Raw genomic sequence first — 27,732 nt, 5'->3', positions numbered from 1 at the left:
AATCAAATTAATCTCCAGCGATCTGTGACCGACTATTATTCTTATTAACCAGCGTTATAATGAATTACCGACAAAAAATCCAAAACATAAACGACACTTACTAGGTTACCTAAATTAAAAAATATGTCAAAAGTATATAGAACGCAGGTGAAGATATAGAAATAATAAAATGAAAGTAGATTTTTTTGTTCCTTTAATATTGAAAAGAGTTTTTCTTTCAAGGTAAATAAGACATTAGGTATAAAACCATAAGAAAAACAACAGCATTTTCCTACTGTCCCGACACACCCACGCTTGATTTTAACTACTGAAACTGTGACGTTGACGTTTCAAAACACTGTCGCGGCAGCCCTGACGCGTGACAGCCCTAAAAGCTTTCTGCTTGAGTCAACAATTGCAAGCGGTCAGCGATGACAGAGTTGCTGGCTGTGGTTTGAGCGTAGGATTGACTGACAATTCGATCTCTTTCAGGATGTTGAGGGTTTGATTAAATGAAAATTGTATACTTCGTCCTAAACGGTAGGAATGGAAATTACAGTTCATATTTTTGCCAAATCTAAATGGATTAAAGTCTTACCATGACCAGTTCAAATTGCAGCCGTTATTATAATATAATTTTTCGAGTATTCTACTGATTAATTAGTAACTTATCTACTAATACTAGTATCAATTTCAACTAAACAAACACAAACACAAATTAAGTCTCTTGAACTTTTACAAATCCGACATTTAAAAGAAGGATGTCCCTTCGTTCGAAATCCAATCACTCTGACAAAAGGCGGCCCAGATCGGATTGCCTTTAATTAAAAAAACGTAGAACCACAGATTATATAATAGTTACTACGTAACAGATAAATCACTCCATACAAAAAAGTCCATACCTACTGTTATAAGCACCTACAAGTTCCCCAACTACCTACAAATTCCCAGCTGCGCTATAAAATGAACCTTAAAAGCTCGAGCGCTTGATTGTTATTCCAATGCGATAGCGCACAGTTCAGTGACCGCAACCGTGTCGTGGCCGCGCTTAGGGTTGCTTCTTACAATTTATTAATATTTAAGTAGGAAAACAAAGTTGCGCAAATATTTAAGTTGTATATATATATATAAGTTTTTTTTTTCAATTAATGTAAATATTTTGTTAATAACATTAAACTCTTTAAAAGTTGCGCTTATTTTAAGATAGCCTTTTTTAAAACCGAGTTTTGAAATAAAAAGGAATAATAGATAAACCAACATAACTCAAAATAATCCATCAGTTTGTGAGGTAGCTTAAAAAAACCTAATAAAAACCAACAGCATAATATATAATATATAGAAATATAAATAAAAATAATAATATTGGAGCGCGCGCGGCGCGTGTGACTGTTGAAAGCCCTGGGGCCCGATTCTCCTAATTTTACTTAAGCGTCATACGATTCACGTTCGACTCGATTCGACTGATATCCAATCCCGACTCGATTACGATTGAAGCGTATGTGGCATTCCGCTATTTTTTCTTTGAAATAAACGTTTTTATCCTTTTCTGTCATTCAATAATGAATAATTTTGTCTGCAAATGATTAACGATTGCAAAATGATTGTACAGCAAACTACCGTATAGACCAAAATCACCAAAATAGCAGACCAATCGCACACCAATCAAATGTCAATCGAATACGATTGGTCTTTTATTAGTAGCAGAATGCCCGATATGGTTAAAACTGCTATTATGATCATATTGCGATTCGATTTCTATTCGATTTTGACATTATTAACTTAGGAGAATCGGACCCCTGAACCGCGTGGGGCTACCGGTAACCCAGCGAGCGGTAGGCATTTATCGCGCGCAAGTACGTCGAGTGACAGAGGCCTGGTAGAACGCAGACCGTCTATACAACTATAGGTACTTCCAATATACAGTAAACTGACTAGTATTCTTTCTAACAGTTTACGTACCTAACCTAATCGTTGGTTTTGACGAACGGTAGGCGTGCGACAAGGAGCGGTCGCGTGATTAATAGTAGCCTGATGACCCAGCTAGACCTTCCCTTAGGTGGTGTGCTAGTCTATTCCTTTGTTTCAACCTATTACACAAATAGAAACCAACCTTTTTATTATTCACGCGGTGTTTGTCACTGTAATTGCTTAATAGCTTTTTCACCGTAACTACCAATTATACAATAAGTTTAGTAAATATGTGTACCTAAGTACATTTGTTTATATAGGTACAAAATTATTAAAATACAACATTCTTTATTAAGTAAGTATCAAATGAACCAAATCTAGATTAGAAATAATAATCATTATCATCGTCATCCGGGCGTAATATATTACAGATTTAAAGCTTCCACAATATGGATCCCTGGATCTAAGGTGAAAATTTTGAATTTACCGTGAACTGATGGAGGAAAATACGCAGCAAGACTTTGTTCATTGGGTACCTACTCTAAAATGTGAGTAAAAGTTCTATCAAACATAGTTTAAATCTAGTGTTTACAATAATAATGTACTCACGTAATGTACTCCACGGCTGTGTATGACGTCGTATGTATCGAAGCACCCGGCTTGTAGCTCGCGATGCATACACATGCAATGATTGCAACAATGCGTAGCTTCTCGCCAGCCATACTGCACTTCTTGACTCTGGAATATTAGGACCACACAATCACACACTTGACTAGCACTGCTCATAATGTAAGCACATATAGTAAGTTATTTGTTATACAAGAGTGCAAAGTCATCCCCACCTCATTGAGGAAACTCAAAAAAAGAAAATGGCACGCACGTCACACATGGCAAATTAAAAAGATGTACTTATTAAAATTTATTTATGCAAAAACTCAGTTTAAAAATGTAATGAGGTTTAAAATCGACCTCAAAACAATAATTTCATCCCACTTCATCGAGGAAATTACTAAATGCAAAAAAAAAACAAAATGGCGCTCACATATGAGTACCTACCTATCAAATTAAAAAGAAGTACCTATTAAAGTTCATTTATTTGAAAACTCAGTTTAAAAATGAAACGAGGTTAAAAATCTATGTAAAAATAAATAATAAAAATTACTTAATTAATTGAATAATTATTTTAAGCAATATTTTATTTGTTTAATATTTGTATTTGTTTGAAAAGTCTTATCAAGATTGTCCCAAATGGAGTATTGCACACGATGTTCTTAATTCAAATCACTTTGCCGCTCTAGAGGATAAAAACGGCTTTTGACATTATTAACTTAGGAGAATCGGGCCCCTGAGGCCCGATTCTCCTAAGTTAATAATGTCAAAAACGAATAGAAATCGAATCGCAATATGATCGCAATATTAGTTTTAACCATATCGGGCATTCTGCTACTAAGACCAATTGTATTCCAACGACATTCGATTGGTTTGCGATTAGTCTGCTATTTTGGTGATTTTGGTCTATACCTACCTACGGTAGTTTGCTCTACAATCATATTGCAATCGTAAATCATTTGCAGACAAAATGATTCATTATTGAATGACAGAAAAGGATAAAAACTTTTATTTCTAAGAAAAAATAGTGGAATAGAGCCGCTACGCTTCAATCGTAATCGAGTCGTGATTGGATCGCAGTCGAACGTGAATCGTATGACGCTTAAGTAAAATTAGGAGAATCGGGCCCCAGATATCAAAGGGTAAAACTACTCTATCCGAGATGGTGGGATGAAAATTATATTATTTATTGCATAAACATAATAACGTCTGGTAGTTTTTCAGAAGTAAATGCTATCTACCCGACTTTCTATTGTTTTGGTCTAGTTAAAGGCATTTGTATATCAATGAGTTAAGGCAACATATTACTACGATTCCATGACGAATTTGCATCTACTTACCGCAGTAATTAAACTAGCTAGAATATGTAAATAGTTCTAATGTAAAATTACCCACTAAATAAGCAATTCCAGCTTCCTGTAACAGCCTAATTCAGGAAGCTTCATGCTTCCTGAATTAGGCTGTTACAGTAACAATTAAACGAAACGCCCGCAGCGCCAGCTACCGGCTGTTATTGCAATTGCCTCGAAACTGTAGTGGTGCTAGAGCAAGTTAAACTAACTGTTAAGCTAGTTAAACCTGAGTAATATAGGTACACTGAATACCTGCAAAACTGTTCCTAAGTAAGCTAGCACTATAATAGTACTTACTTGAACACGTGATTTACCTACTATGATAACTTTTTTTATTCTCATTAATTTAATTATAATTAACGTAACAGCTGTTTCAAACCTGAGTTAAAAACCTTGTTTGATTTGCTATTATGAGTAGACTAATGTAAATAAATAAAGTTTGTTGTTTGTAATCATGGGTACAATCACGCATTCGAGTACCCATCCCGCATTCGTCACTAATTTACCAGTCACTTTATACCTATAGGTAGGTTCTATCCTATCTAGTATTTCATGAAATCAGTTGTATTTTCAGATAAGACAATGCAGATGTAGGTATTATATTATGTACCTTTTAAGGTACTGCATGAGATGTATTTGTTTCGAATAATCATTCTTTCCCAAATCAATGAACCGCGATAGAATGCTCGGCGTGACTAACGTGATTTGCGAATGCTCTATTATTCTTTGTTCGTTTGGTGAAAACCACCCTACTAGATAAGTACCTAATCATCTACTGTGCTTTTAGTTCGGTAGGTAACAGATATAAGATGGTACCTATGCGTGTTCATGAATCAGTACCTGTGTAGATATGTAGGTACCTCTAGATAAGTACCTATCCGATTACTAGACTGATAAAAATGTGGTTAAGGGCTGATTTTTCAATCATCAGTTAGCTTCTATCTGAGGAATAAATATGGCGGTTTGACATATTTTCTATATAAAAGCTGTCAAAACGTCAAACATATTTTTCAGATAAACGTTATCTGGCGATTGAGAAATCGGCTCTAAATCAGTAGTACCTAACTGATAAATAAGTGATAATCACTTGAAACTTGTTTGCTTTCTCATCCTAGTGATAGTGGACAGGTAATTAATATCATAGGATTTATTTAGACGCAACAGCTTATTCATTTATAGCTTTATTATTATAATCATCGGCAAGGATATTGAGCCTGACCTTCACCTGCGCAGAAGTGATTTATTGGTTTATTGCCTTAAGTGTACAGTGCGCAAAGCGATCTCCACTCTTCCGCCGAGAGCTCATTATCCGTGCCGATAACTATATTAGCCTGTAATGTCCCCCTCCTGGGCAAAGACCTCCTCATCTCACTTCCACACTTCTCGATCCTTCGACCGAGTAAACCAGTGTCGGCGGTAGGCGTCTAGATCGTCACGTCATCTCTTCCGGGGCCTACCACATCTGCGGTGTCAGCATAGCTATCAGCTTATATAAATAAATATATATACCTATGTACTACCAGTCCACTGTCGATCATAATAAATTCATGGACTTCCCCTAACATGCTGCATTTCCCCGTCTCTTGTACCTACTTCGATAAACTAGGTCCTATAACAATCTAGCTATTGTTATACATAGAGGCATCCATTTTATAGTATCCACTTGATAAATAAGTTATTCGCATAATCATTAATTAACATTGCGAAATATGTTTCAAGTTAACGGGCAACTAATTTAAAAACATAACTACCTATATAGTTTCATGTCATAAAGGATAATTCAATTAATAAACAACAGTTCTTTTATAATACTATCTAATTTACATCAGCGCGTGCGCATACATACCCGTCATCTCATTAAACGTAGGTTCACTAAGGTCAATTAAAACAAGGTCTGGGGAAGATCTTTTATCAATTTTCCTTGCACAACGTTATAATTTCATTCTTTGTTGAAGATCAGTGCAGCTACTTCGGAATGACAATCATCCGCCCCCAATAATAATATAACTTCCTACTAGATATCTAGGCGAGGCGCCAACAATATCTATTATTTACACACTTACTGCTAATAGCTTAGATCACGTACAACAATAACTTTATAGAAAATCGTATTATTCCTACACAAGAATATCCCTAACAGGAAACTAACAAGAGATAACGATGTTATATTTAAATTCCATACCTACTTTTATATTGACTTACCTTGATCCAGACCTTCGTAGTCCTGTCTCCGTCTGCCAGGATTCATGGTCACTGCAAGTTCACTATAACCACACTTTCACAACTATCATAACTAACAGACACAGTTGGTAAACAAATAAGATACTCGATGATAACGTCGGGTGAAACTCGGCTATGAATGTACCTCTACGTCATTCATACATTATCTGTATGCGATGCGTTCCGTTTTCACTCAAATCAAAACACACACTGTATTATTAACTCACTTTATTTGCGAATTGATTTACGATTTAATAATTTACGAACTTAACTTGGTTGTTTAATATCTTTGTAATAATACTATAGTAAGACACTTCAGACGAAGACATTCAAAATGCTCATATTACAATATGTTATACATGCTAATTTATTCGGCTAATACTTGTAGAACGGACCGGTGTCAACAGGAAACGTTAATACTGAACTCGGAGGAAAAAATATTTCTGATCTATTTGTGATTTATCTAATACATAGGTATTGTACTTCTAAATTGAGGAAATTATTCACATAATTCCTCTATTTTCAGCCTCCCGTCACCTTAAATATAACACATAAATTATCTGGTCAATAAACTTATATTAATTAGGAATACTTCTAAATTAACTAATAGAATTATTATTTATTAATGGTATAATATCTTCGGCGTCCGACTTTTCACTCTCACTCGTTATTACTGTAACAGAAAAATATTATTCTGCATTATTTTTATATTTTGACAAAATACTACTTACAGAAAAAATTATAACACAATTATTATCTGGTAATTCATGATAGAAAAATATTTTTTTTCGTTTGCAGGTGTTCAACAAATGGGTTAGTACTACAAATGATAAATGAAGCAAGCTTTCAAGAAATAAAAAGCCATATATAAAATAAAAATCAAGCAAAATATTTCGCAACTGTGATTAAATTTCAAGCTCTATTGTTGTGTAATACGGTTCATATTCAAACAACTAACACAAGCTCCACTGACCTTTGTGTCCGTACTTCTAGCGTGTAGCAAACCATAATACTACTTCATCTTGTGGCATAGACAGGCACCATATGACTTGTAACCTCTTTGATAAAGTACATATAAAACTTGTAACATTAACTTTGATATAATAAAAAAAAAGTGGTATTCTACAGGTACTCTAATAAAACAAGTATAATCAAAATGTACATTTGTTATATTTCACATAAAAAATACATTTAACAATTATGATACAGCGGGCTTGCGTTTGTGTAACATCAATAATTAACACATATTTACACACTTAGCACTACAGCGGCTGTATAGCTACTTCAACCTTTAACATTTTTGAGCTCCAATTATGTACGTCCGAGTGCAATCACTAATTTTATTTTAATTCATTTGAACCGACTAGATGAGAAGACAGTACGTCTCTAGCAGTTGCAAGCGTTCCTAGCACTTCATACATATAATATTATAGCACATACATACGTTGGAAGGAAAACATACTTAGGTAAATAGAGCTACGAGAGCGAAGATAGATTAGTGGCGGCCGACACCGGCGGTCAGTTGTTAGCTCACAGAAACATGAATCGTAATGAACATTCAAAACTTATTAGTAGGATTTAATGTAGATTTTAACGATAGACTAGCTAAACTTTAAGAAATGGATCATAACATTATCTAGATATAGAAAATGGAAAGACAGATATTCAAAGACACAAAATTAGTATTGCTCTAGGGTTGAACAGTCGATACAATATTGTATAACAGTAAATATATTGTATTCTTTCGAAAATTCTGTATTTTATTACATATCTATTTTTAGTTCCCTGCCAGGTTCACTTCTGGCTAGTTATTATTATTTAACAGAGTTAAATGGCTAAGAAACGGCCATCCCTTCTTTTTATAAGCTTCTCCAACTACTTGCTATTCATTAAACTATACCACATTTGCCTATATCATAATAGTGCTGATATCAACAAAAGAAAAATTACATTATATTTTGTTAACAGAATTTATGAATACTTTGCACAATTAGCTATTTACAGACATTATTATAATCTCTAATTGTATTCGTTCTAGCTGACTTCTACCTGGCCTAATTCGCTAGCTGTTTAATATAACTTTTATAATTTATGCAAGGCTACATTCTGTCCATAGGTCAATTATTATTGGATAATTTACGCTAAATTAGTCTGCGCACGAGGCCACCGACTCCATCAGTAACAGTTAATAATAAATAAATATTTTAATTTCATCAACTTAATTAAAAAGCGGTGCTATTCAACAGAGTGTAACCTTCATGGTAGACATGTCATAGTTTTACTTGTCCATAATGCTATGTTGGGATTAATATGAAGAATTAGCAGTAATGCAAGTAACGTACTCTATTGACGACAACCGCGATGTTGACCGTACTCGAGCAAACAAGGAAACATGCTAATTTAAGTGTACCTACAAAGGACGTCCAAAATAAAACATTATTAGTACAATTTTTTTCTAAATTCAGGCGATTAATGAGTCTTTTTATGACATCAACATCGCGAATGTCAGTAACACACTCAAAAACTAGTTTTAAACTAATGTTCTAAGGTCTAGGGGGCAAGCATCCCATCCATGAATCCCTGACTTACTCGTCATCGCTTCCTATGTATACGAGATAACTTTTATCCAATAGATGCGCCTCGTCATCTACAACAATGACGCACTGGTCAGTGACGGGGGCTTGTCGACATTCTAGAAGCGAGAACTGTGTTCTGGAATGTTCTAGAGAACTTTATTCCCTGTAAAATCATTGCATTTTATTCCATTTGAGAGTTTAGCAAATAATTAAGAATAATAATCGCTCTTTTGTTGATTATTAATGTTTTTTTCTCAATCGAACAACTCAGGTTATCTAGTACGCTCAGCAATGTGAGTTCTTGTCTCCCAAATTGTGTTTGGAACATTCACAACACTAGAAAATTCTCGATACTTGAAGGATCTTGCCCCATCACTTTGTGACTCAATAAGTTAATATAACTAGAAGTACCCAACACCATTAGAGGAAGCGTTACAAGGCATGCACTCTGTCTAACCCGCAACCGAACTCTTTAGACCCATAGACAACTTTACAAAAACACTGGCCACATGTAGTGTTTGCTGGACAAAATAAGTAGTGTTTTAAATAAAAAAAGGTTTTAAGTGCCAATTTTCTTTGCCCATCATGGTAAACTGCCTAAGTAAATTACTTTATATAATTTACGTTTAATGCTCAAATTATTGCTTTAATTTAAGTCCTAATTTTCTAAGCGTATCGATATAATTTTTCCTACAGGTAGAGTCGACTACGTAGATGTTCCATACAAAGAACGAAGTATAGTATGCCTAACAATACTACTGAAGTTCTGAGAGCGACGCTTATATTCGAGAGCAGACGGTCTGACCCGCCGCCATCGCGGATTATACATAATAAGTTACGCACATAAATATAAGTTCCCTTTATTTCTAACTATCCTGTCACAAGCTAATACAGTTTGTCAACATTTCTATGTCATTGTTAGTGATGATTTACACAAAAATGTCGTAGTTTTTGATAGAACGCATAATATTTGCGTCAGAGGTCCGTTTTTGAAGCCACTTAATGCATTGTTCGATATGTAGAGGCAATTCAATGTTATAAGTTTTTGCGTACATTTTATGTTAACAACTTTAAAACTACTTGATAATAAATAACGTATTATATTCCTTGTGTTTGGACGTCCTAGATATTAGCATATAGTTCGCATAAGTGTTAGAGTAGAGGAAACAGAACGGTGTTAGATCACCGGAGCCTTATCCCATAAACAATATACAAACCGAGCCGTGACTATTCAACAAATCAGTTATAACAAGTCCGTTTTGTACGCTGCCGACGTCGCGTACAAGGAAATTTTTAAAACGAAATTTCACTGTACGGGTATTCAGGTATTGTATTACATACAATAATTATTATACCTTTTTGTAGGTAGTAGAAAGTTATTTTTACAACATTTATAAATATGATTTGTGTATTAAATAAGCAGTAGTTTGTGAACATTGGCACAGCAGCGTGTAAAACGAACATGTGTGCTTGACAGACAAGAGACAGTGCATACCGCACAGCGGCACCAGTGACAGCTGACACTAGTGGTACCAGTGACACTAGTACTTCTGGTTTCACTAGTGGCACAAATTATATAAGACTTACTAGTTATGCTAGATGCGGTAATGAAACTAGTGACATGAATATTAATAGTAGTACAAGTACCACTAATTTCATACGTCATTTTAACGCCACTAGTCCCACAAATTTTACCAATGGATTTAGCCACGTCACACAGTATACGATTTGACTAATCTAGGGAGACAATAGGTATTTAAATGAAATGTTTAAAACTACATTTTTTTTAATCTTGTTACGCTGTCGAATACATCTTTTAGCTGATAACACAAGGCAAATAATCTCTTGTCACGCAAAACTGGTTTTAACAATGGGCGAAGTTACTTGACCCTATTCAGGTAGTCGCTCGACCGCTCAGTGTGACCGTTAACGCTAACGTGTATACATGTTCTTTGGTGTATTGAGTGCTTGTAAGTGTTTTTTTGTGATGGAGTCATCAAATAGAGGTAATTATCCATATATTAAAGTCCTTAAATAAAACCAAATTGTATGCTTTCGAACTGTAACACTCACTGAAAAAACACATCAATAAAAATGTATTTCTATTTTAAATTAATTTTTGTTTGGAGATCTACCATGTAGTCAAATGTAGTCAAGCTGTAAGTGTAGTCTTAAAAAAATCTCTGTGTTATATACTTTGAAGCTATAATAATTGTATTTTGCGATTTTTTGCGATTATATTTTTTTTTCGTTTTTTCTTTATAGATGCCAGAATGCAGCGAAAATCAATATTTGATTTTTGGCGTTCTATTCCGCCCAAAGGTCGATTAAATAAAGTAATCGACTTTGTGAAAGTGAGCTTTGGTAATTTGGTTGTTACCGAACACCAAGACGAACAGTTAAAAGCATTTTTGAAAAAAGAATGCGAAAAAATACGTGTGAAATGGGATCGCAAGCAAAGACGATTAGACTTGTTTTTAAAAGACTATGAACAGTGGCTCAGCGAAGATTTAACTTTCGCCATGCTTGTGGTATCAGAAAATGTTTCAATACCAAGTACTAGTGGTGGCAGGCCGCAGAAAAGTTTTGTGGAAAGTTCAAAAAAAACGAAGAAGAGGAAAGTTCAGCACTTATTAAATGACTACAGTAAAGATGAATTGATTTTCGCCGCGCAATTAAGTGTTAGAGCTAGTGGCAAACGTGATGCTGCTACATTGATTGAAGAATTATCTACAGCCTCGCCAAAACGAGCCACCACATATAAGAAAGCTCGAAGAATTATTAATACTGGAAAAGAACAAAGGCCTTATACTCCTGACGAAGCTTTGGCGTTGTTCATATCAAATAATTTCACTGTCCAGACATACAAAAATGTTCAACAAGAAGCCAAAGAAAGGGGATTCAATATATTTATACCCTTGCTATGATCACGTGGCACAGGTTAAAAAGCAGTGCTATCCTCCAGTTGAAAATATAACAGTAACCGATATATCGGCTGAAGTAAGACTGGATTCTCTTTTGAACCATACTGCATTGAGAATATGTAAAAATATTCTTGGAGAAATATTAGATACAAGTGTGTTAAATTACACTTTGATATACAAATGGGGATGCGATGGGTCTTCGGGTCATAGCTTATACAAGCAACCATTTGAAGATACCGGTAGCACAGACGAATATATGTTTATCATGTCTTTAGTTCCAATAAGACTTGTAAACAATGCACAGAAGGTCATATGGGAAAATCCTCGGCCATCCTCACCAAGATTCTGCAGAGTTATCAAATTCATATATAAGAAAGAGTGCGAAGCATTGATCAAAGAAGAATGCCAAGGTATGGAAAATCAAATACGGGCGTTAATGCCAACTCTATTGGAAATCAGAGGCGTAACCATCTCAATCACGCACAAGATGATTCTTTCAATGATTGATGGTAAAGTTTGTAACGTTTTAGCTGAAAATAAATCGACTCAAAGATGTTTTATCTGCAAGGCAACATCAAAGGAAATGAATTCGGCATCAATGGTTAGAGAGCCTGATGAGAATATGTACCAATTTGGAATCTCTAGTTTACATGCGTACATTCGTACAATGGAATGTCTCTTAAATATTAGTTATCGCATGAACATTTGTGAGTGGCAAATCAGAGGAGACAAAAATAAAGAGACATTCAAAAAAACTAAAGAAGAAATAAAGGCAAAGTTTAAAGAAATTGGTCTAATAATCGACAAAGTTAAACCAGGATTCGGTACAAGCAATGACGGAAATACCGCACGAGCATTTTTTTATAATTATGCCACAACAGCGCGGATTACTGGTCTCAATGAAAACCTCATTCATCGTTTTGGGACAATTCTTGCAGCCATAGCTTCAGGCTATGAAATCGACACAGAAAAATTTAATGACTACTGTGTGGCGACCAGGGAGATGTATTTAAGTTTATACCCATGGTATAATATGCCGGCAACAGTGCATAAAATTTTGGTACATGGAGCAAATATAATAAAAAATTCGGTGATACCGATAGGACAAATGTCCGAAGAGGCTTCCGAGGCCAAAAATAAAGAAATTAGAAAAGCCAGATTGGGGCATACATTGAAAACATCAAGACACAGAAGTAATTATGATTTAATTAAACATTTGTTAACATCTTCAGATCCCTATATAACATTATTAAGAAAACTTCATCAAAAAAAAATATCTAAGCGTGATATAGATATAAGAATCTTATTAAAAGATTAAAAAAAATGTTATACGTTCAGTTTTGCCTTTTATTTACTACAACATTCACAACAAATGTAATAATAATATAATAGTTAGGTTCCCGAGTTTTGTCCCCCTAGATTAGTCAAATCGTATACTGTGCGTCAGTTTGACTAGCGGTGCCAATGCTGCCAGCTGCACCAATGACACTAGCTTCACTAATATTACTGGTAACACTAGTATCATCAGCGCAATTAATGGCTAGTGTCACTAGCACCACTTATGACTAGTGTCACTAGTATCACTAGTTTTACGAGTGTCACTAGTGCCACCGAGTGTCAGTAGTGTTTATGGTAGCGTCACTAGTAGCAGGGCACTAGGAGTGGTGGTGTGCCCGCTTGGCGCGGCGCGTACCGTTGGCGGCGTGCGTGGCGGCGGGCGCCGGCGCCGGCGTGATGCGGAACAGCTGGATGCGCAGGTGCGCGCAGATCTCCAGGCAGATCTGCCCGCAGTACCGCACCAGGTCCACGCATACCCATATCTGGAGATAATAAACATAAAAACCCCCTGTACATTACATTCGTTTTCATGGGAGCAAATCTAAATCAACCCATGTAAATCTACTGCTGAACAGAAATCTTTACAAATGTCACAAAAAAGAATAAATTATAATTTACAATTTTACTTTCTAGCAATGATCGAAGGGATATGGGGCAAAAAGGTCACCCTGCACTTATAACTCCTTTTAAAAAACATGTTTACGATACCTAACCACCATACAGAACCACAGTAATGTAAAAAATAAACTTTCACCCTCCACTTTTATTCAAATAACTAAATAAAAAAAAAATGTTCAGGTGGCTTACCGTACATAGCCACAGTACATAGTACTCGGGCAGCGCATGGTTGAAGTACTGGTTGAGAAACAACATGGCGGGACCCAGTAGCGACCAGTCGTAATACTCCATTTCGCTCTTGGTCATATGCGCCACCTGTAAACATTAAACAACTTTTATATTACTAAACTACTTGATTGTGTAGCAAAGATTTTTAAAGGAAGCAGAGTCGAGATTTTTTGTACCAGCTGCTTTCTAGAAATTTCAACCGTGACCTACAGATATGAGTTACTAACTTTTATGGAAGATTAGGTAGCTGACCCTATCGTCTAAATGGAACGTCTGTACGCGGGTTGAAGGATAGTCGTGTTTAATCTCCAGGTAAATTAGTTCTTTTAGCATGAAAATATAAGCTTTACAAACAAACGCACATTTCAATTGTTATATTAATCGGATTTCTTTTCTTCATATAATATTATCAAGAAGATAAAAAAGCTAAAATAATCAAAATCAAGCTAACACGCACACTCAAACAGACACTCAAAATCACTAAATAAAAAAAAGCAACTTACCACGAGTCTATTGGTGACTTTAGCTGCGACCATGCCGAAAGCCAGTATGTAAAGCGACGGGTGATGCTGGTACACATTCGACTCGCTCTTCTGGAAGATGATGAACGCCGGTACCACCACCAGCGAGAACGGGATCACCGGAGACAGGATGCTCGTACCCTGGAGGAAATACTGGGTGTACCACGGCCTTTAGGATTGTCAATTAGCCTAGAGATGGCTAATTGACTGTAAGAGATGCAAAGATGCAAAAAGGCTAGGATGTTTATATTAGCTTGTAATTTTAGTTTGAGTTTTAATCAACATCAAAATCCACATTCTTTAGTGACTGCAATCAAAAGTTGTTAAGGGGACTTCGGTTGTAAGCACTAACAGCTAAGCCTAAGCCATACACTAGCATGCAACATTCAACAAGCAACGAAACAAACATGCGGTTAGTAAGGCGTGATGGATGCGACACGAGTGCTCTATGACACACAGCACAACACTACAGACACGTGCGGCGACACGCGACACCGGAGCGCGGTGGACACGCCGTTAGTACACTTTGTGCAGCGTTTACTCTTGTTAAGTGTTATTCATACGGCACAATGCTAATCAAAAACTCTTACTGCCACTGTGGAGCCGTTTTTCCCCACGCCACCCTTCATAATGACGGTAACGTAACCGACGACTAGGTACGTGGTGAGTATCACCACCGCGTAGTTGGATACCAGATTCAAAGTGATGTTTATCGGTAACTGTAGTGTTAGACCGTGATATGCGATGATGGTGAGGATGTCACGTGACGACGTCATGCGGTTAGGTCCCGCGGTGTAGCGCGCCGCGGCAAATCGACGCAGGCCATAACAGAAAAGAGAAACACATACATGCCATTAATATCATTACACGACTAACGTACGGACTGGAAGCTTACATCCGTTTACATTACACTGATCGGCATGTGCTGTCTTCACTCATTTATGTCGTGTGTTATATGTTCAGCTATAGCTGTCACTGTGTTACTGACACACAGGCGAAGCGAAGCGACATTTAGCTTTAATTGTGACAGAGCATCTTGAATCTTATCTCCACTGTAGTAACATACATTAACTGAGTTGATATCAAGTGAGCTCTCAAACAATGAGTTAAAACGAAACGGCACATCGCTTCGTCTGTCTGCCTGTATGTCTGACTAAGAAATAGACAAGTACAAATGAACGGTCGACAAGAGATCGCAAGTGGCGCCATAACATAGTTTGTAAGTTTGATGTGTGAGTGTTAATAATGAGGCATATTTTATTTAAGTACAAATATTGCATGGTACCTATGTATATCAAATATGTATTAATGTACATAAACGTTACATTTTATGCTGTTAGATTACAATTTACACAAGTTATTGACGTTTTATTGATGTCGTGTACATAAAATATTAATGTACGCTTGGCAATAAAACCCGTGCTGTATTTGAAATATTATTTATATTGTGCAACACCACCTGATATATACCTAAGTGATTGCAAGTAGAGCCCAATAGTGCTACCATAGAGAAGACCTTTAAAGAGGTTAATTGACATAAGATTGTCCATTAATCACCAAAACCTAGCCAGTTATAAAAATAATATTATTAATATCATTAGTCCTTCAGCTTCCGAATGAAATACCAATTCTAACATACTGGAAACCTTTCCATATTTTGTTTAATTTCTGATAATTCCTGCCCTCCACGCCGTTAGAACACAAAAGTTATTACACAAATGATTTTTCAGTTGGTGGGTTATTGACGCGATTATATTCCATGCAACTTATAATCAAGAAATGTGACGTTTCAGTCATCTCTTTTCTAAAATTAGTCCTGTACAAGTTTAAATTACTTAAAGTACAGAGACTTAGAAGGGATCAGTACGAGAAATAGAAAAGTTATTAATTATTAAGACTGTATCGTCGCATTTCACCGGCGTCCCACGTACGTAGGTCCAATTAAACAATATGCAATCTTACAGCAACGGTCGATCCGTTTTTGCCACATCCCCTAACTCGGAACGTGGTAAAAAAGTTGGTAGCAAAGTAAAACTGCGCCGCGAAGCACATGGAGGTAACTTGCAGACTCAGCGGCACGCCCAACGCTGGGATCTGCAGCATGAGGAGCCATCAGACTGGGCCACTGGGTCAGTGCGTAAACACCACACACCACCTACCACTTACTATCGCCGCTAATCGTCTTGTCACTACGTCAGATCTTAGCACAAAACTCCACTCAACTGGTATTAGTCCGAACCAGAGCTTTATGACTGGCAGTATACTTCAAAATGAGTGAAGACCCACATTTGGAAACAAAAATAAAAGGGGAGACGCACCAGCCACAAATTGATTGTAACATTAACTATGAAGGCTCTTCCATATAACAGTGACTCATACACTACAAGATATATTTGCAAATGTGCAATTCTTATAAGGGAAAGCCTTCAATGTTAACACATGACTAACAAGTCCTACATGGAAACAAAGACATTCTTAAAGTATTATTTATTATAGATCATGCTCCTTGAAGAGACAGTTACATCAAGTATACATCCTGCAAATTAAATACTTAATACATACAATATTTAAATGTAATCTACAATACTTGAACTCAAGTTAAAGTTAACTAATAAACTACATTGATCTACTCCTCGTCGCGACAGGGAGCATAGTCTAATTTACAATAATTAATTCTTTCATGCTATTAAAAAAACCCACATGATAATAAGCGATGAAACCAAAAGTGTGACTTAGTAAAACATAACAATAAGCTAAGTATACTGTGGCGCTCGCACCGAGATATCACACTTCATTACTTATTTGCTTATAATGTCATATTTATTTACTTTTGTTTAGAACCCCAGCTATATCTACTCTCAATGGATATAAAATGTTTTTAAATGATGGCAGCTTAATTTCTATAAATTAATTCAACTAAAACAACACTGCGGTAATTAAATTATTACTCTATGTTTATGTTGTACATCGTAAGCAAATATTAGTATAAAACAGTGTGAGTATCTGGTGAAAGTGCCGTGAGACTAAGGAACTGCTGCCAATCTGAAGCCGAACTACTTCCGCGCTAGGTATGCAAGTCAACCGAGATTACTATACGTTACAATTTCGATACCCAATCTGCAGCCCAAACAATGTCGCCACTGTGGGAGACCATACATACTATGTCATAGTGATAGCACAAATAATACGTAAAATATGATACACATCATTTTGTTTTTTAATAAATAAAACACAAATTCAAATGAACTCCTTTCACGGAGTTCTAAATTCGAAATTGCTGTTTGCTGTCTTTTCAAAACAAAATCTTTGTTCAAAAATGATTTATTAAAAAACAAATAAAAATATTTTTATATAATGGCATATATTTCTCTGCTCTTTTGTCTGATATTTATAGCTTTCACGTTGGCTATGGTACAGTATGTGCTTACTGGACAAGTGCGGTAATATTCCAATATTTTTGTAACTATCACTTTGACATTTGAGTTTGGGGGCACGGTAGTGTGACCAAGCCAAGTCTGTAATACGGGATAAAGGTCTCCGACAGGGGCTGATTGTTGGTGGGACTATAAAATGTCTCACAGCGACGGTGGAGCCGTTCTTGCCCACTCCGCCGGAGACGATGGCGGCGACGAGCGCGCCCACCGTGAGGAACGCGCCCCCCACGGCCACCAGCGCCAGCGAGTACCGCACTTCCAGCGCGCCCACCTGCCGCACACGAGCCTCACTCACCGCCCACACCGCGACGCTCACGTCCGCCAAATAGAAACCAACTAACTCACCCCCCGAGAAAATACGCAAGAAATTCCAAGGACGAGAAACGCCCATACGTTTTTAAAACCTTTCTCTGATTTTACAAAAAAAAATTAATAAAAGCGACATTTGAATAGCTTGATAGTTTTTATTTGAACATAAAGTGTTTGACGATCGACTTCTAGTTGGCAGAATCGTGACCAGCGTGTGCAATGATAGACTGGACAAAGGCGTTGTGGTAAGTTTCAGTTCAGGTAGAGTCAAGTTGACCTGATAGTGACGGTGGAACATTGACAGAACTCGACTATAGCGTCATGTGGGTATTTTTAAACATCACCTAACAGATTACAGCTGGTGTAATTTTTCGTTTAGAATTCGGTAGTAGTATTACAAAGATTTGTGTAACATAAAAGAATTACGAGAAACGTTATTTTTGACTAAAATGCCTTCTCCACTTTGTTTATCTTGTCGAAGATAATTTTATCCGTAATTATTTTATGTGTACATTAAATATTTGCAGGACAACATCGATAATTTGAGACAAGTTGTTTAACAAAGTACAGTGTTATTCAAATATCGTTAGATAACTAAACATTGGACAACACTGAACTGACAGTACTCAGATAATTCGTGTGTGAGGCGTGCTTGCGTACAAAATGACTTGCACTATGTTACTGTTTATCGTGAACACGTAATTTGCTGCAAATATAAACTATTTTCCCCGACTGATGGAGGCAACATGTCTCATACGTCAGTTTGTTACTCTTACTGATATATTTCGTATAAATATTTTGATCATGGTGCCTCTATCAATCGCACAATTTATATTTGACGTAAGCATTGACGTTTTACATATAGACGCGTAAAACGCACTCTATTTTTATAGACGTAAATTTTTATCAACTTGTGCGCACTTAATCGTCACACAGTATACGATTTGACTAATCTAGGGGGACAAAACTCGGGAACCTAACTATTATATTATTATTACATTTGTTGTGAATGTTGTAGTAAATAAAAGGCAAAACTGAACGTATAACATTTTTTTTAATCTTTTAATAAGATTCTTATATCTATATCACGCTTAGATATTTTTTTTTGATGAAGTTTTCTTAATAATGTTATATAGGGATCTGAAGATGTTAACAAATGTTTAATTAAATCATAATTACTTCTGTGTCTTGATGTTTTCAATGTATGCCCCAATCTGGCTTTTCTAATTTCTTTATTTTTGGCCTCGGAAGCCTCTTCGGACATTTGTCCTATCGGTATCACCGAATTTTTTATTATATTTGCTCCATGTACCAAAATTTTATGCACTGTTGCCGGCATATTATACCATGGGTATAAACTTAAATACATCTCCCTGGTCGCCACACAGTAGTCATTAAATTTTTCTGTGTCGATTTCGTAGCCTGAAGCTATGGCTGCAAGAATTGTCCCAAAACGATGAATGAGGTTTTCATTGAGACCAGTAATCCGCGCTGTTGTGGCATAATTATAAAAAAATGCTCGTGCGGTATTTCCGTCATTGCTTGTACCGAATCCTGGTTTAACTTTGTCGATTATTAGACCAATTTCTTTAAACTTTGCCTTTATTTCTTCTTTAGTTTTTTTGAATGTCTCTTTATTTTTGTCTCCTCTGATTTGCCACTCACAAATGTTCATGCGATAACTAATATTTAAGAGACATTCCATTGTACGAATGTACGCATGTAAACTAGAGATTCCAAATTGGTACATATTCTCATCAGGCTCTCTAACCATTGATGCCGAATTCATTTCCTTTGATGTTGCCTTGCAGATAAAACATCTTTGAGTCGATTTATTTTCAGCTAAAACGTTACAAACTTTACCATCAATCATTGAAAGAATCATCTTGTGCGTGATTGAGATGGTTACGCCTCTGATTTCCAATAGAGTTGGCATTAACGCCCGTATTTGATTTTCCATACCTTGGCATTCTTCTTTGATCAATGCTTCGCACTCTTTCTTATATATGAATTTGATAACTCTGCAGAATCTTGGTGAGGATGGCCGAGGATTTTCCCATATGACCTTCTGTGCATTGTTTACAAGTCTTATTGGAACTAAAGACATGATAAACATATATTCGTCTGTGCTACCGGTATCTTCAAATGGTTGCTTGTATAAGCTATGACCCGAAGACCCATCGCATCCCCATTTGTATATCAAAGTGTAATTTAACACACTTGTATCTAATATTTCTCCAAGAATATTTTTACATATTCTCAATGCAGTATGGTTCAAAAGAGAATCCAGTCTTACTTCAGCCGATATATCGGTTACTGTTATATTTTCAACTGGAGGATAGCACTGCTTTTTAACCTGTGCCACGTGATCATAGCAAGGGTATAAATATATTGAATCCCCTTTCTTTGGCTTCTTGTTGAACATTTTTGTATGTCTGGACAGTGAAATTATTTGATATGAACAACGCCAAAGCTTCGTCAGGAGTATAAGGCCTTTGTTCTTTTCCAGTATTAATAATTCTTCGAGCTTTCTTATATGTGGTGGCTCGTTTTGGCGAGGCTGTAGATAATTCTTCAATCAATGTAGCAGCATCACGTTTGCCACTAGCTCTAACACTTAATTGCGCGGCGAAAATCAATTCATCTTTACTGTAGTCATTTAATAAGTGCTGAACTTTCCTCTTCTTCGTTTTTTTTGAACTTTCCACAAAACTTTTCTGCGGCCTGCCACCACTAGTACTTGGTATTGAAACATTTTCTGATACCACAAGCATGGCGAAAGTTAAATCTTCGCTGAGCCACTGTTCATAGTCTTTTAAAAACAAGTCTAATCGTCTTTGCTTGCGATCCCATTTCACACGTATTTTTTCGCATTCTTTTTTCAAAAATGCTTTTAAATGTTCGTCTTGGTGTTCGGTAACAACCAAATTACCAAAGCTCACTTTCACAAAGTCGATTACTTTATTTAATCGACCTTTGGGCGGAATAGAACGCCAAAAATCAAATATTGATTTTCGCTGCATTCTGGCATCTATAAAGAAAAAACGAAAAAAAAATATAATCGCAAAAAATCGCAAAATACAATTATTATAGCTTCAAAGTATATAACACAGAGATTTTTTTAAGACTACACTTACAGCTTGACTACATTTGACTACATGGTAGATCTCCAAACAAAAATTAATTTAAAATAGAAATACATTTTTATTGATGTGTTTTTTCAGTGAGTGTTACAGTTCGAAAGCATACAATTTGGTTTTATTTAAGGACTTTAATATATGGATAATTACCTCTATTTGATGACTCCATCACAAAAAAACACTTACAAGCACTCAATACACCAAAGAACATGTATACACGTTAGCGTTAACGGTCACACTGAGCGGTCGAGCGACTACCTGAATAGGGTCAAGTAACTTCGCCCATTGTTAAAACCAGTTTTGCGTGACAAGAGATTATTTGCCTTGTGTTATCAGCTAAAAGATGTATTCGACAGCGTAACAAGATTAAAAAAAATGTAGTTTTAAACATTTCATTTAAATACCTATTGTCTCCCTAGATTAGTCAAATCGTATACTGTGCGTCAGTCAAAAAAAAATCTAATGCGCTTAAATGTTTCTTAGACGCGTCTGAATGTTAAACGTCGTGACGTGATTGTTGCAAGTCATTTCGCAGCTGTGAACCGCAGTGCTGATGAGTGATCAGTTGGAGGACGTTACCTGAGTGGCCCAGAAGCTGGGGCCGAGGATGGCGGACACGAGGTGGATGCCCATGATGGAGTACTGGGCCTCCGTCACGTCTATCCTGCCCATCTTGAGCGTGCCTGTTACGTACGCCTGCCAGTGAGCGCAGTAGAACAGCGTCATTGCGCAGAAACACTGCAATTTCGGAGAGGAAATATTTTTAAAATACATAGGTGGGTTCTATATGGAATGTCTCCTGTCTTTCTCCGTTGTTATAGTCGTCTTTTTTGCCGCAGAAGTAAGCAACCTTTGTTTTGGTTCTCTTCTAGGGAAAATAAGGGCATAAAAAATTATGTAGTCGTCGTTACCAATAAATCATATAAACGTTTCTAATACAACACTATAATAGTCAATTAAGTATTACAAACGACTATTATTTGGATTATATTTCCCCGTGATTCATATATTCATATTTATCCAAAATAAACATATACTTTATAGAATTACAAATTATGCGCAGGTCACTGACCGCATCAGAATGAATGCTACAACCGTGTCATATCAAACGCAGTGGCCGAAAAATCTTGGAATGTCCGAATGAATTATGACCTACAATACAAGTAAATGACGTGTCTCATAAAGAATTCGTCAAAATGCGAATATCGATCACTAGGTCACTACCGAGTGAACGTTATTGACCTCTGGCTTAATAGCCAATATCCTACCAATCAAGGCTTCAAGAGACTTCACATTATCTTGGCCTAATTTAGGTAAAACTTGAAATAGAGTGATTCACACAGATTGGCCAGTTTCCAGATTTTGGCGGTATCTGGGCGCGTTAGTTTGGCACCACTCCCAAATAAGAATAATTCAAATAATGAGGGCCATTCGTGGTTACGGAAAAGTACATAACTCGTTACATCATATTGGTTTGACATAGCTGACATACGAAGTTAGTTCATTCACAAGTGCTTCTTACAAGGTCGAAACAGAATACAAGCGAAATATGCAAATATTCGAAATAATTCCAACTTTCGATAAATAAATGCAGAGAAACCCGCTACTGACTACGACTTTGAGTAAACATGGAGGTTCTCTCAAATGAAAGTTTGCTAATTTGCTGACGAACGTAAGCAAAAAATGCCGTTATTTTATAACAGTTTATTCATAGCTAGTGCGGGGCTTTTCTTAGGAAGTTATAAAGCAGCGAGGTACGATTACACGACTTAATTTCAGTATCACGGGAAAGCTGTAATGATATTAAACAAGCAATTTCCCGGGTTTTAATACCTGGCTTAGGAAATGTATTTTATATGTATATGAATTAAAGGTACTACTTTGGTGTTTCTTAATAGTAAATATCGTAATTATATTCCTTATTCGATTGAGTAGGTACCTATTTACGTAAAACCTGTACTTAAAACATTTAAATTATTACAACTATTATATAATCTGTGTTATTACTACTGCTTCTATTTTTCTAACATTATCTAGTCAAAGATAACAACATGCTTAATTATTATGTACATATGGTCATAATAGCTAATCGTACACAAATAAGGTGCTGACTGCCGGGTCGTTACAGTAAACTTAACGCTAAGCCCACAAGAAACTTACATAATATCCAACCAAAACAATGTCAACAGACTCATTGGCATTCCTCTATTAATTGATACTGCGACCTTTAAGCAATTGTCACTGTTATAGAACTACACACGTTTCCGTAAAGAATAAATAATAATTGCATTAGCGAGCGCCTACTAACATACTACGTCTGAACACGGAATGCTATAGGGAATGCTTTGTTAATTTTCCATAGACTCCCTAAGGTAAACGTCACGCATAGACTAGATAGCGATGTACGTATAAAATACTTATCTAAGCGATGTTTTAATACATTAATTAGTCAGCAGCGACATATCGCAGGTTACAAGTAATTATGAAGATTACAGATATGTGATAGTCGTTGAAGCGGAATTGTCGTTTCTATAAAATCTAGACGTCTGCAATTAGAGTACTATATTTAGGTTTATTTCAAGTTAAGTACTAAGCTTAGTCTGTAATTGGTTTGCAGTAAGTCTGCCGAGTATGTCATCGGCCATCCATTCTTAGGACCGATTATTAATTTAATGGAGCGATACGGAATGAGTCAGTCCGAATGCTTACTTACGACTGCGCATTAAAAATGGTGACTATAGGCTAAGTACCATGCAGTAATAAAGGGAGTTTATAACCTTGCCCTTTTATTACGTTAATAGCACAGGTAGGAACGCAGTAAATCGTATGAATATTTTCACTGTGATCGGATTATCAATTGTTTCTCACCTGGAAGAACATCCAAGTAGGGTACTCCCCTAACTTGACGGCTATGCAAGCCCCTAGCGCTATGAAGACTGTAGATATGCTGTCACAGCCATGATCGAAGAGTTCTCCGAGCGGCGACTGGCTGCCGGTCCGGCGGGCCTGCTTGCCGTCGATGGCGTCCAGGCTCTGGTAGATGAACACTCCAAGCGCGCAGAGGGCGCAGGCCCATCGTGGAGGCTCCTGCCGCGCGTCTGGACTGAACCTGAAGCGATCAATATTTGGTTATAGGACTAGTAGAAAAATTACTGTAGTTCTGGTACAGAGAAGGCAGAGACATGTTAGTTCCCAAATAGGTTCACATGGTAGAGAAAGTAGCGAATCAACATGAAACTTTACAGAGTGGCGTTATGATATACATTTAATTCGGGACCTACGAAAAGTACACTAAATTGGAAAGAGCTGCATCGCTACTCTAGAGTTGACGGAGTTTTTCATTATCAGAATAGAATAAATCGTTTCGTTTGTAATCGTTTGCATTAGCAGTTATCAGAGGCATGTCGTTAGGATCATCGACTGCCATTCTGGTCGATTTGCTATATCAAGGGCTCTCAGGTCGCTGGGTTGAAGCGTAGGCGCGATACTTTACGGTCACTACCTTAGAAAGCCGGATAGGTCACAACACGGGTAATATTAGATCATGTTCCACCTCTTTTCCTTTCCATACATTTATTCACCTAATTTTAGACCTCATCTTTTGGCCAATCAATTAACATTTTTCTTGGACCTTCCTATTATCGTGTATCGAAGGTTCCTCATACATTTGCAGTAGGTACTTTAGCTAGTACACGGATAGGTTCGCCAACGCCATAATTGCTATGAATTGTAGTGGCATCGGAGCGTGACCGATCTAGTCATGTGTAACGCACGTTTAGTACTGAATGAGGACACATTCATATGGTGCCTTAGGGGAAATACCTACTGCATAGGCGGCCTGCTAAGGCACTCAGGAAGTATGGGCCCATTGCAGTTTTTTAATAGTATTTCTGTGTCAAAGATTTGTAACATATTTGACAAAAAAGGCGTACATTTGTGATGATTTTTATTTTTTAGTACTTTTGAACATCTTAACTAATTGAAATTGCCTACGATTTAATAATAACTTGTATCTAGAGGGCTCCTAAAAAAGACAAAAGTTCTGATTTGTCTTTTACTGAACATTATCGACTTATATCTAGATGGCTTTGGTCTTTATTCTCATTAAGGTATTTTACTGACCAATCAATTCAATGAATGGGTGATTGATTGGCTTCAATCACTGTGCATTTAATATTTTACTATCATTGCACTTTCCTTTTTTATAATTGTGCATGAATAAAGAAATTAAATAATGCTTTATTTTATAAACGGGTACATAAATTTTCGAATATACTGCTATACACAATATTTTCTATAGGAATCCTCCTAAATTAAGTTATGGTTTACGTTTTCATCTACAATATGAGCAATCAGAGACTGTTTTAATAATATTAGCTAAAATAATAACTTATTTAAAAAAGTATGAACATATATGTATGTAATGTTTATGCATCATTATACATCTAGTTATTATAAGGTGAAGCCTCTTATATGCCCTAACTACCTCTCCAACTTGGATAAAGCAAATCCTAGTCATCAGGGGATTGTGTGGCCTTCCCGCAGTGAAATAATTTTTCAAATTGGTTGTGTCATTTCCGCCTTTAAGGTACAAAGAAACAAAATTATCCAATAATCTTTATGTGATTCCATCAAATACTTGGCTAAATAGAGCCCAGCTGTGTACATATTTAATAAATATAAAAAATTATATTTTTCCTAGGTATGTTAGTAAAATCGAACCAGCTATTCAAAGAAGTAGGTATTGTGTTTATGCTAATGTGGTTAATTACCATACACACCTCACTACATATGTACAGCTATTTTCAATTAATTACCATAATCATTAGGTATTTGTCTATTTGACCTATTTTTTTGTAAAATATACTTTAACATTCATTTTTTTGTTAACAGCTGGAAATATTTTATAGATACAGACTGTGTTTGTAATATAATGTCTTTGAAAATACTTATTGCTATAATATAATGTAACATTATACTCAAAACAAGCATTTTACAGGCACTTGTGATTTTAATTACTCATTTAACAACAACTAGTTTCTACAGTATACCTGTTTCTTCTTAATCTTCATGACAAATATAAAAAAATATCCAGATCGGATCAGCCAATTCACCATGAAAATATTAAAATAAGGCAGGTAACTGCGATTGATATCATGGTATCATAATGATGCCACTCCCTAATATTATATACTGATGCAATGAATTTCAGTACATTTACACTTTTATTAAAACTCCAGTTATTATATCTAATCTTATATCGAAAGGTTTGACATTAACCCAAACTCAGATAATATCTGTTAGTTATCACCTACACATATTCTACTTTAAATGTTTAGTCATGCTGATATCTATTAAATTAATGGCAATTTCTATGGGCATATGATAATTGAAAAAAATGGCAAAACCCAATACTGAGTATTAGCTTTTTTGCAATGATTTCTTATTTACAATATTCAGCCTAACAACTCTACATAAGCAAAGCATAATCAAATCTGTTTATGTTCTTATAAGAAAGTGAGAGATTAAAGGTTATGGGTCAAGCAGGGATTTGTAGGGATTCCAGTGAGAATAGAGAGACACTACTGAAGTTGTTGTGTTGTTCATTGATAATCCTGGAGAATGCTATAACTCGATTCCGGCTATCTTATCACGCAGACAGTGGCGCGAGCCTGCTCCGACCAATCGCATGTTAGTTTTTTCACACATTATAACATGTAAACATGCGTGAAACTATCATTTTACTGAATGGAAATTGCAACGGTTACAAAATCATCACAGACCACTTGTGTTGGACTACTATTGCAGGCCGCTAGAAAGTCTTAGTGCCACCAGAAAATGAAAGTCGTTACGGTCGAGCGAGATCTGTGACACAGTTCCTAAGAACGTATTGATATAACCTTCAATGTACTTACCAAACTAGTATAAGTGTGGTGACTATATTTACTATTAAACCTAATATTGTGATGAGATTCGGCGCGAGCCATAACGGCGTTTTAGACACTAGCCAGCACCACCACGGCTGGAGCCATGCATCTAATATACTGGCACTCGTACAAGAATATTTGTGTTCACTTAGTCTTTTTAACTGGGCAGCATTGAGTATTCTCTCTTTGTAGAACTGCATTTTATTTCACTGTCACGACATTACAAAACATAACAAAATTCCACCATTTACTAAATTCACAAGATAAAATTCGCAAAATCGCAGTGCAAATCACATTCACATCGCAGTTCACACTGTTCTTGACACCATAAACAACGTGTGTTTTTTTTGTACGCAATGAATGATGTTCTGTCATCGAGCCACGCGTAAGCCATAGACAATATTTTTGACACTTAGCAGAATGTTACCAAATAATAAAATTTTGCTCTTTTTCGGGTAAAGTGCGGTTAGGTACCAGTTTATTGGTAAATATTTTGTTGGGTCATATGGTATGGCACTACATATCGAATAAAAAGGCGATTTTTTATTCTTACAAAAGTCACACCCAAAAGACTTTGTCAGTCTTTCTCTCTGTACGATTAACTGTAGGACCGCTTTGGTACGTACGTATAAGTATAATATACTAAGTA

At 36.2% G+C, this 27,732-nt stretch overlaps 2 protein-coding genes across 9 annotated transcripts in view; both read right to left on the bottom strand.

The window, feature by feature from the left end:
* The window catches only part of LOC124632657 (probable phospholipid-transporting ATPase IA), a 105,262-nt gene extending 99,059 nt beyond the window's left edge, over nucleotides 1–6,203 (bottom strand). For all 4 annotated transcript variants that reach the window (XM_047167566.1, XM_047167567.1, XM_047167563.1 and 1 more), the window contains exons 1-2: nucleotides 6,051–6,203; nucleotides 2,497–2,625 (exon numbers count right to left, since the gene is read on the bottom strand). In XM_047167566.1, the coding sequence (XP_047023522.1) occupies nucleotides 2,497–2,625; nucleotides 6,051–6,096 (175 nt within the window). In that variant the 5' untranslated portion in view covers nucleotides 6,097–6,203. The remainder of the gene's footprint in view (nucleotides 1–2,496; nucleotides 2,626–6,050) is intronic.
* A 78-nt stretch (nucleotides 6,204–6,281) lies between these two features.
* On the bottom strand, nucleotides 6,282–27,434 carry LOC124632668 (choline/ethanolaminephosphotransferase 1). Of its 5 annotated transcripts, XM_047167606.1 has the most exons (9): nucleotides 27,072–27,434; nucleotides 24,025–24,265; nucleotides 21,736–21,894; nucleotides 17,853–17,978; nucleotides 14,864–14,992; nucleotides 14,256–14,414; nucleotides 13,714–13,839; nucleotides 13,262–13,388; nucleotides 6,282–6,741 (listed from the first exon to the last, which is right to left on the bottom strand). In XM_047167606.1, exons 1-9 carry the CDS (start codon nucleotides 27,281–27,283, stop codon nucleotides 6,668–6,670), a joined length of 1,353 nt encoding a protein of 450 aa, XP_047023562.1. In that variant the 5' UTR covers nucleotides 27,284–27,434; the 3' UTR covers nucleotides 6,282–6,667. The 5 variants fall into 5 exon arrangements, with proteins under 5 accessions (XP_047023562.1, XP_047023560.1, XP_047023558.1 ...); XM_047167604.1 differs by lacking the exon at nucleotides 14,864–14,992 and having other exon boundaries at nucleotides 27,072–27,433; XM_047167602.1 differs by lacking the exons at nucleotides 14,864–14,992; nucleotides 17,853–17,978 and adding an exon at nucleotides 16,236–16,367 and having other exon boundaries at nucleotides 27,072–27,433.
* Between the last annotated feature and the right edge of the window lie 298 nt (nucleotides 27,435–27,732).

The sequence above is a fragment of the Helicoverpa zea genome, chromosome 8, assembly GCF_022581195.2.
Source record: "Helicoverpa zea isolate HzStark_Cry1AcR chromosome 8, ilHelZeax1.1, whole genome shotgun sequence".
Taxonomy (NCBI): domain Eukaryota; kingdom Metazoa; phylum Arthropoda; class Insecta; order Lepidoptera; family Noctuidae; genus Helicoverpa; species Helicoverpa zea.
The sequence above is the reverse complement of the archived record's forward strand: the minus strand, read 5'-3'. Positions and strand labels throughout refer to the sequence as shown.